The sequence below is a fragment of the Emys orbicularis genome, chromosome 13 (genome assembly GCF_028017835.1).
Source record: "Emys orbicularis isolate rEmyOrb1 chromosome 13, rEmyOrb1.hap1, whole genome shotgun sequence".
NCBI lineage: Eukaryota > Metazoa > Chordata > Testudines > Emydidae > Emys > Emys orbicularis.
The window spans coordinates 14,748,010-14,758,410 of record NC_088695.1 but is presented as its reverse complement, the minus strand read 5'-3'; the positions used below and the strand labels follow the sequence as shown (position 1 = coordinate 14,758,410).

The following is a 10,401-nucleotide window of genomic DNA, read 5'->3' as shown; positions in this document are numbered from 1 at the left end:
TACTGGACAATCGAGGTTCTAAAGGAGCACTCAAGGATGATAAGGGAAGGTGTGCTCCTGGATTGGTAACTGGTTAAAAGATAGGTAACAAAGGGTAAGTATAAATGGTCAGTTTTCAGAATGGAGAGAGGTAAATAGTGGTGTCCCCCAGGGGTCTGTCCTGGGACCAATCCTATTCAACATATTCATAAATTATCTGGTAAAAGGGGTAAACAGTGAGGTGGCAACATTTGCAGATAATACAAAATTACTGAAGATAGTTAAGACCCAGGCAGACTGCAAGGAGCTACAAAAGGATCTCTCAAAACTGGCTGACTGGGCAACAAAATAGCAGATGAAATTTAATGTTGATAAATGCAAAGTAATGCACATTGGAAAGCATAATCCCAACTATATACATAAAATGATGGGGTCTAAATTATCTGTTACCACTCAAGAAAGAGAACTTGGAATCATTGTGGATAGTTCTTTGAAAACATCCACTCAATGTGCAGCAGCAGTCAAAAAATGAACAGAATGCTGGGAATAATTAAGAAAGGGATAGATAATAGGACAGAAAATATCATGTTGCCTCTATATAAATCCATGGTACACCCACATCTTGAATACTGTGTGCAGATGTGGTCACCCCATCTCATATATTGGAATTGGAAAAGGTTCAGAAAAGGGCAACAAAAATGATTAGGGGTATGGAATGGCTTCCGTATGAGGAGAGATTAATAAAACTGAGACTTTTCAGCTTGGAAAAGAGGTGGCTAATGGGAGATATGTTTGAGGTCTATAAAATCATGACTGGTTTAGAAAAGGAGATAAGGAAGTGTTGTTTACTCCTTCTCATAACACAAGAACTAGGGGTCACCAAATGAAATTAATAGGCAGCAGGTTTAAAACAAATAAAATGAAGTATTTCTTCATACAACGCACAGTCAACCTGTTGAACTCCTTGCCAGAGGATGTTGCGAATGCCAAGACCATAACAGGGTTAAAAAAAGAACTAGATAAATTCATGGAGAATAGGTCCATCAATGGCTATTAGCCAGGATGGGTAGGAATGGTGTCCCTAGCCTCTGTTTGCCAGAAGCTGGGAATGGGTGACAGGGGATGGATCACTTGATGATTACCTGTTCTGTTCATTCCCTCTGGGGCACCTGGCACTGGCCACTGTCGGAAGACAGGATACTGGACTAGATGGACCTTTGGTCTGACCCAGTAGGGCCATTCTTATGTTCTTATGTGATAATAAAGACTGGGAACATCATGGGGTTCTACCCTAAAGAGGTGAAGAACAGGGCCTCAGAGAAACTGAGAGGGCTCCATGGGCTCCAGCTAGCCCTGAACCATGACAATGTACATCAGTAAATAAGCTCCATAAACTAAGGCTGGGTTATTTCACCGGTGTCTGTGTCTGGGTTCCCCTGGGCTTGTGACAACCCAGTGCTGGGTCCTTGATCATGTGCTAAAGACAGAAGGGTTTTATTTAGCATTGCCTGCTGCAGGTGAGGCACCACTTTCAGCCATCTCACTCAGCAGCAACAGGGAGCCACCTCGCCCCACACAAAATGTCCAGCTTGTGAAGGAGGAGGAGTTTGTAACTCTTAGCCCAGTGGTTTGGGAACTCATGTGAGAGACCCCCAGTTCAAGTCTCCCATGTGCCTGATGAGAAGCAGGATTTTGAGAAAAGATTTGCTGCCTTGCAGATCAGCACTCTAACCAGCCACCTGCAGGATATTTTGATGTGGGACTTTCACAGTCTCTTCTGTTGAAGCTTTGCATTAAATAATTAAAGAGGCATTGGAGCAGGAGGACTGGATCCAGGGCCAGCTCCAGGCACCAGCTTGCCAAGCAGAGAGGGGCGGCATGTCCAGCTATTTGGCAGCAACTCGGCGGACGGTCCCTCACTCCCACTCGGAGCGAAGGACCTCCCGCCGAATTGCTGCCGCAGATCGCGATCGCGGCTTTTTTTTTTTGCACCGCTTGGGGTGGCAAAAACCCTGGAGCCGGCCCTGCAGGAATCCCACGTCCCAGGTGAGTGTTCTAACCACCAGGCGACACAGTCATTCTTTCTCTAGTGGTCCCACTTCTTACTATTCAGTGGGCAACAAACACTGAGGATGGAGTGGAGGTTAATGATAATCTAGGCCTGGCTCAATATCTAAACAAATACTTTGCCTCAGTCTTTAATGAGGAGCTTAGGGATAATGGTAGGATGACAAATAGGAATGAGGATATGGAGGTAGATATTACCACATCCGAGGTAGAAGCCAAACTCGAACAGCTTAATGGGACGAAATCAGGGGGCCCAGATAATCTTCATCCAAGAATATTAAAGGAACTGGCACATAAAATTACAAGCCCATTAGCAAGAATTTTTAACAAATCTGTAAACTCAGGGGCTGTACCGTATGACTGGAGAATTGCTAACATAGTTCCTATCTTTAAGAAAGGGGGAAAAGGTGATCCGGGCAACTACAGGGCTGTCAGTTTGACATCTGTAGTATGCAAGGTCTTGGGAAAAAAATTGAAGGAAAAAGTAGTCAAGGACATTGAGGTTAATGGTAATTCGGACAAAATGCAACATGGTTTTACAAAAGGTAGATCGTGCCAAACCAAACTGATCTCCTTCTTTGAGAAGGTAACAGGTTTTTTAGACAAAGGAAATGCAGTGGATCTAATTTACCTCGATTTCAGTAAGGCATTTGATACGGTTCCACATGGGGAACTATTAGCTAAATTGGAAAAGATGGGGATCAATATGAAAATTGAAAAGTGGATAAGGAACTGGTTAAAGGGGAGACTACAACAGGTTGTACTGAAAGGTGAATTGTCAGGCTGGAGGGAGGTTACTAGTGGAGTTCCTCAGGGATCGGTTTTGGGACCAATCTTATTTAATCTTTTTATTACTGACCTTGGCACAAAAAGTGGGAATGTGCTAATAAAAGTTTGCGGATGACACAAAGCTGGGAGGTATTGTCAATACAGAGAAGGACCAGGATATCATACAGGGAGATCTGGATGACCTTGTAAACTGGAGTAATAGTAATAGGATGAAATTTAATAGTGAAATGTGCAAGGTCATGCATTTGGGGATTAATAACAAAAACTATTGTTATAAGCTGGGGAGGCATCAGTTGGAAGTAACAAAGGAGGAGAAGGACCTCGGAGTATTGGTTGATCACAGGATGACTATGAGCTGCCAATGTGATATGGCCGTGAAAAAAGCTAATGCGGTCTTGGGATGCATCTGGAGAGGTATTTCCAGTAGAGATAAGGAGGTGTTAGAACTGTTATACAAGGCACTGGTGAAACCTCATTTGGAATACTGTGTGCAGTTCTGGTCTCGCATGTTTAAGAAGGATGAATTCAAACTGGAACAGGTTCAGAGAAGGGCTACTAGGATGATCCGAGGAATCGAAAACCTGTCATATGAAAGGAGATTCAAAGAGCTTCGCTTGTTAAGCCTAACCAAAAGAAGGCTGAGGGGAGATATGATTGCCGTCTATAAATATATCAGAGGAATAAATACCAGGGAGGGAGAGGAATTATTTAAGCTCAGTACCAATGTGGACACAGGATCAAATGGATGTAAACTGGACATTAGGACGTTTAGACTTGAAATTAGACAAAGGTTTCTAACCATCAGAGGAGAGAAGTTCCGGAACAGCCTTCCAAGGGGAGTAGTGGGAGCAAAAGACATATCTGGCTTCAAGACTAAGCTTGATACGTTTATGGAGGGGATGGTATAATGGGATAGCCTAATTTTGGCAATTAAGTCGTCTTTGCCTTCTAGCGGTAAATATGCCCAATGGCTTCTGATGGGATGTTAGATGGGGTGGGATCTGAGTTACTACAGAGAATTCTTTCCTGGGTGTCTGGCTGGTGAGTCTAACCCACATGCTCAGGGTTTAGCTGATCACCATATTTGGGGTCGGGAAAGAATTTTCCTCCAGGGCAGACTGGCAGAAGCCTTGGGGGGGTTTCACCTTCCTCTGCAGCATGGGGCACGGGTCACTTGCTGGGAGATTCTCTGCACCTTCAAGTCTTTAAACTATGATTTGAGGGGAAACAAGAATCCATTTATCTGTGTGATGGTGTATGACAAGTTGGAATCTCTGACATGACCTCTTCATTCAGCATTTCAGGGAGTGGGATATGGATTCTTCATCCATCTTGCAGCTCTCTCTCTCCCCCTCATCCACCTCAGTTCTCTCATTAAAGAGACCTGTATTTGCCTATGAGGACACCCCAATTCTGCTCTCCCACTTGGTTCACTGTGTCGGGGATCCATTGCCAAAAGTGAACCTGATTTATGCCTCGCACGAGAAGATGAGATCTCTTTGGCAATTATGCTGATGGGCATTTTTTTATCACTTGCAAGGAAATAGTTAATTATACATATATATTTTTTATTTTTAGAAAGTAAAGACAACTAAGTTAATAGAGTTAAACTTTAGATCTCAAAGGGGAAAAAAAGTAACAGAGAGGGCAGGCTGATGAGAAGGGAGGAAAGAAGGTACACTTGTACTGGGGCCCTGACATCACAGGGCCCCCCAGAGCATCTGTAACTGGGGTGAATTGGGAGGAGGAGGGGATCCAGAAACAGGATGTATGCTTGATGGGCCTGAGATGGAAACTTCTAACCTCAGGAAATCTGCCTCTTAACCAGATGCGCTGCTTATTTCGAAATAACAACTCACAAGTTTAAACAGTAAACGTTAAGGGCCCAATCCATCATGCTTCCTGTTCTTCTGGAGAGATTCATGGGGCTCGATTCATGAAGAACTTAGACGTTGGGTTGCTGAGTGTCGCAGCGCCTAACTTTTAGGCACTTGGGAAAATCACTGCTCTTCACAAAGCCTGAGCTTGGCACCCCAGCTGCCTATATAATGAAGGGAGGGAGAGAGAGATACCTAAGAAGGGGAGCCACCTAAGCTAGCTAGCGGGAGTTGCTACGTCTCGCCTCTTCCAGGGAGTTCAGTGCCTAAGTCTGGGCTGGGGGGAGGAGCCCATCCGTGCTTGGGATTCCCAGAAGAGAATCCTCTCCTGAAATCAGTTTTGCAAGAAACTAGGGGTGTAGTGAAGGAGGCTCATCGAGAGATACTATTCAGTGGGAACCTCTGACTTTTTTTGATTTGGTGCATCACTGACAATTTTAAAATCAAGATTGGATGTTTTTCCACCTGCTTCTCTCACTTTATTGTGGTTACCATTTTTATAGGACTTTAATTATTATGTATATAGTACTCAAAACCACTGCACTGCGAGGCCTGAACAACGCAGTTATACCAACCTAATTTCCTAGTGTAGACCTGGCCTCACTTTGGAGTGATTTCTAGTTCTGCCCTGGGGTGTTCGCAATTCAGCTGGAGTGTATATCTGATTTTTTTTTTTGTCCCCTTCACAGAGTTGCAATATTTAATGTACTTAGCTGGCCACCATTGATGAGTATGGAAAAAATTCCTAGGGCAGGTAGATAAATAGATAGTTTTTTGTATGATACATATACATACATGTTGGTTTGTCAATGCTCACAAGAGACTACTCTAATACAGAAATTTGCACTGTGCAGAATCAGAGTATTTCTGCTGCCTGGCAAACAAATGTGTCTGCAAGATTACTCTGTGGTTTTTTTCTAGTGTGCAAAGGGAAGGAAATAAGAAAGGAAATTTGTGCCCCACTGAAAGCAAGAGATATTGGGCCATATTGCAATCTTATTTACACCACTGGTAAACATGGAGTAACTTTACCGAAGCTGATGATGTTACTCCAGATTTGCACAAGGTTAACTGGAGGTTAGAATCTGGTCTGTTATTCCTAATGGTGAGTTTTTATTGCCTGTTAAGATGATAACACTTCACAACCCTGCTTTCTTCTGCACACTGAATATTAAATAAATGAGCCATTATGTCTCAGCATTTTCACTTTCTAGCCTCACTGCCAGAATAGACTGAATATGTTCCACTGTAATCTGATCGTTCATTGTAAGTAAGAGCACAAAATGGTTAACACAACTGATACAAACTTCATACTAAGGTCAAACAAGGCTAACATCTATAGAGATGGCTGAATAGTTTAGAGCAAGTGATGCATACAGTGATTTTTTCCAATTTTTTCCATGCAGAACCACACAATGTTCTCAAATGCACTCATTCAAAATTACTCTAAAAATGTAATAAAAAACCCAGGTTGCTTGTGAGACACCTGTGGTAAATTTTTATTGAAATTCTTTTTCATTGTGGGGACTTTTGTCTAAAGTGCTTCAGTGGCTGAGGAGCCTAATCTTGGAATAATGAGATCCAAGGGCAAGAAGCTCAAATTCAAATTAAAAATGTGGCACATCTTTTTAACAGTGATGGTGATTAACTATCGGAACCAACTCAGACTGGGTCCATTCCTGGAGGATAGGATTTAGTCAAACATAAGTTATTAGACTCAGTCCAGAGGTAACTGGGTGAAATTTAATGGCCTCGATTATACAGGAGGTCAGAATAGATGATCAAATGATCCTTTCTGGGCTTAAAAATCTAGGTGCCATAGAAAATTAATGGGAGTTAAGCTTCCAAGTCATCTGGGCACTTTTGACGTATCTCTGTCTCTATTCTAATCTATCTAAGCCTGTGTCACTGACTACATGGCAGAGAGAAGAGAAAAGCGTCTTACCCCTGCAGCTACCTCTAGGCAAATGCCAGCAAATCCAGGGTCAGCCAGCCTGGGGAAAACTATGCCTCATGGTTGAGCCAATCAGGAGCTGTTCTATAGCAACACCATAGAATATAATTCCCTGAACCAATCACAACGTCCCAAGGGGCGTGGCTTTTGACCGGTCATCTGTTTAAAAAAAATGCAGCTCTTTAAACAAAGGAATGAAAAGACAAACACTGTACATAACACAAGTTGTTGTAGTAATATACCAGCCTTTAGCTTGCTTTTTAATTCTTTCCCGAAAGAAAAACTGCTGTAAAAAAAGCTTTAAATTTACACACTTTATAAAGCACACACACAGGCTAACTTAACTGTTTTACATAAGCTAGTTTTTCTTTTAACACTTTATACCAGAGATTAGAAGGCTTTCCCCCCATCCCTGACTCATTTTCTTCTTAATGTTTTTTTTTAAATCAAAACACAGTTAAACCAAATAAAGTTTTAACAAACTTTTAAAACACCAATCAAAAGAAACATATCTGTAGATTTCTTTATTTACCAAATTTATATAAATTTAGCAAACATCCTTATTTTTTTTTAGTTCTGTACCAGAAGTTATGTTATCTTTTTTACACTATGCCTTTACCCTTGGTCTTTAAAAATGGAAGAAAGACCCTCATGAAAGTTATGGCTAACCTTTATATCAATTTCTCTTATTCCATCTACTTAAATAATGTATTTTTATAGTCTTTATATTTATTGGAAATTAGCCCCCATTGACTTTAGCTGTAAGGTGGCCTTTTAATTTAAACTTTGTAACACCGCTTTACAGGATATCCTTTATAAAATGTGAAGATTTTAGGGTGAATGTAATATTCCCACCATTTACAATAAAAGCTTAAAAAGACAAAAGCCATGTAGCTTGAGTAATTTCATGAAGGAGTAAGATGCTGCTCCCTCTCACCCGTGTTATCCGAAGCTGTTAACTTCTGCAACAAATACTTTTGTTAATACTACACATGCTTTTATATTGGATCTAAACATGACACTAGGCAAGCAACATTTTGCAACAAAGAAAGATCCTTGTGTCATGAAGCTTTTCTAACTGTATGAAGGAGAAAGATAAAGACAGACCCCACTCACCCCTGTTATCTGAGGAAACATAACCCCCACTCCTTTTTAAAAAACGGTTATCTTTTTCAGTGAAAGATTTTTTAATCACAGGATTACAATTAAATAAAGTGATTAGAAGCTATACCATCACAAATTTTACAAATAATTTAATCATGTTTTTACATTTTAAAAAGTTGCAGTTTAAGTTGTATTACAGAGATGATACTTATTTAGTTATGGAAGTTGAATAAAGAAAGATTTTAGTAATTTTTTTGTTGAAATGCCTTGCATAGTAAGAAAACCCGCCTGTAAAAATAGCTTACAGGAATGTAAATTGTGAAGACATAAATTCCAGGAGAATAGCAATATTATACAAAACCCACATGTAAAGAAGGGTTGTACAATAATAAAATAAAACATAAAAAGACATGTTATAGCTTTCTAAATGTTTAATGGCGCTCTTTCAAAAATAGTATTAGCTTGCTCTTTAGAGTTGTGCCTAAACAAATTGACCAGAATACAAAAGAAAACCCAACAAAAACTGCTCTGCCTTAAATTGTTAAGAAATCCAGGGTGCAGTTAAAAAAAACAAAACACATAATTGATTTATATATATATAAACAATTATAAAACCAAAGACAAAAGCCACAGCTCGAGTTAAACTCAAGTTGGTCCTCGAGCTAACGTTGCAGTTAGGGGTATGTCTGCACTGCAATCACTTGATGTTACTGCGTAGACACACCCAAGTCAGCTTTAAACTAGCTAGCTCAGGAACCGGAGCAATGGAGCTGCAGCAGCCTGTGCTTCGGCCTAGGCTGTGGCAGCCCACCCAGAATCCTGTGAACTTACTTACATGGCTAGTCTCAGCTGAAGCGTGTGCTGCCGCAGCTTTAATGCTCCAGTACTTGGTAGCTAGAGTAAAGCTTGCTGGGGACTGTCTACACCAGCTGAAATCACACCCCATGACCCAAAGACAAGCCCATAAATTCAACCCCAAATGTGCAAACTTAATGAGACAGGTGTGAAAAATGATGAGAATGGCTTAAAAATCATGAGATATTAATCTACGCATTTACTGGCATTTTTTTCTCAGGGCCTCTTTCACCTCTTTGTTTCTCAGGCTGTATATGAAGGGATTGGCCATAGGAGTCAGAATTGTGTAGAAGACAGAGAACACTTTGTTGAGGTCTCTGAGTGTGTTGGTGTTTGGTAGCAAATACACAATGATCAGGGTCCCATAGAAAATTGTCACCACAATGAGGTGAGAGGAGCAGGTAGAAAATGCCTTTTGCCTCCCGGTGGTGGAAGGGATTCGCAGGATGGTGGAGATGATACACAGGTAGGATGTCCCAGTTAAAGCAAACGGGGGCAGGGTGAATAAAGCAGCCACAATGGTGATTACAAGCTCCACCTGGTAGATGTCGTTGCGGTAGAGATTTATTATTTGTGTAAATTCACAGAAGAAATGATCAATTTCATTGGGGCCGCAGAAAGGTAATTGTAACATCATACCCGTTACTATGGAACTAGCCAGTAACCCACTTATCCAAGACTCAGCTGCTAGCTGGAGGCAGAAACTGCCATTCATAAGGGTTGCATAATGCAGTGGTTTGCATATCGCTAGGTACCGATCATAAGACATCGCCGCCAGGAGATAACACTCGGTGGCTGCAAAAAAGCCAACAAAGTAACATTGTGTGATGCAGCCACCAATAGAAATGGTCTTGTCCCCAGTCAGGAGACTGGCCAGCATCCTGGGCAGGACGGTGGAGGTGTAGCAGGTCTCCAAGCAGGACAAGTTCCCCAGGAAGAAGTACATGGGGGTGTGAAGGTGCTGATCAGCCACAACTAGCACAACAATGAGGATGTTCCCGGCCATGGTCACAATGTAAATCACACAGAACACCATAAAGAGAAGAATCTGCAGTTTCGGAACAGTCCCAAAACCCAGGAGGATGAACTCTGTGAGGGAGGTTTGATTTCCCTCTTCTGTGTCTGCCATGGCGGAAATGAACCAAACTATACAAGAGAACAAGAACGGCATTAGTTAAATGTCAATATCACATTATCAATTTAAATGCATTAATGTTCATATGCTCCCTCTCCTTCAGGTCACCCACACAAATACTGGGCTGAGCACACAGGCTGGGGGCTTGGAGTCATATAATGGAGGCTTATGACATCTGAGAGTGAATGAGAAAAACTGACACAGAAACATGCTGCTAAGGCAAGCTTAGATTTGTGTAAAAACCCTATTTTTTTCTGATTGGCAAAAGAATAAGCCTTGCTTCCTTCATTCTGCTCCAAAGAGCTGACACTAGTGGTATGCAGTGGGAAAACCAGATCACCAGGAGGAGTCTGGCAAATGAAGGACTCCCTGAATTCTCACAGCCTCGTTTGGGCTGGTAAAACACCCCACAATTTTGCTGGCTGTGAATCGGCTTGGTTTGTCCTCGACAGAAACCAACTCACCATGAGTGAGGTTGTGCCAGTCCAAACCCTCACCTCCTAAGCCTTTTTAGGTGGTCATCATTTGATTTCATTGTGCTGTACCATGTAGATAAGTTTTTATGCTGCTTTGTGATCATTGCATATTAACTTTTGAATCCCTCTGTTCAATTTTCAGAATGTCACTAAGCAGTTTGAATC

General features: G+C 41.5%; 1 protein-coding gene across 1 annotated transcript; it reads right to left on the bottom strand.

Moving 5' to 3' along the window:
* Positions 1-8,824: 8,824 nt before the first annotated feature.
* LOC135887482 (olfactory receptor 10A7-like) lies at positions 8,825-9,754 on the bottom strand. The gene has a single exon (XM_065415227.1). It carries the CDS (start codon positions 9,752-9,754, stop codon positions 8,825-8,827), a length of 930 nt encoding a protein of 309 aa, XP_065271299.1.
* Between the last annotated feature and the right edge of the window lie 647 nt (positions 9,755-10,401).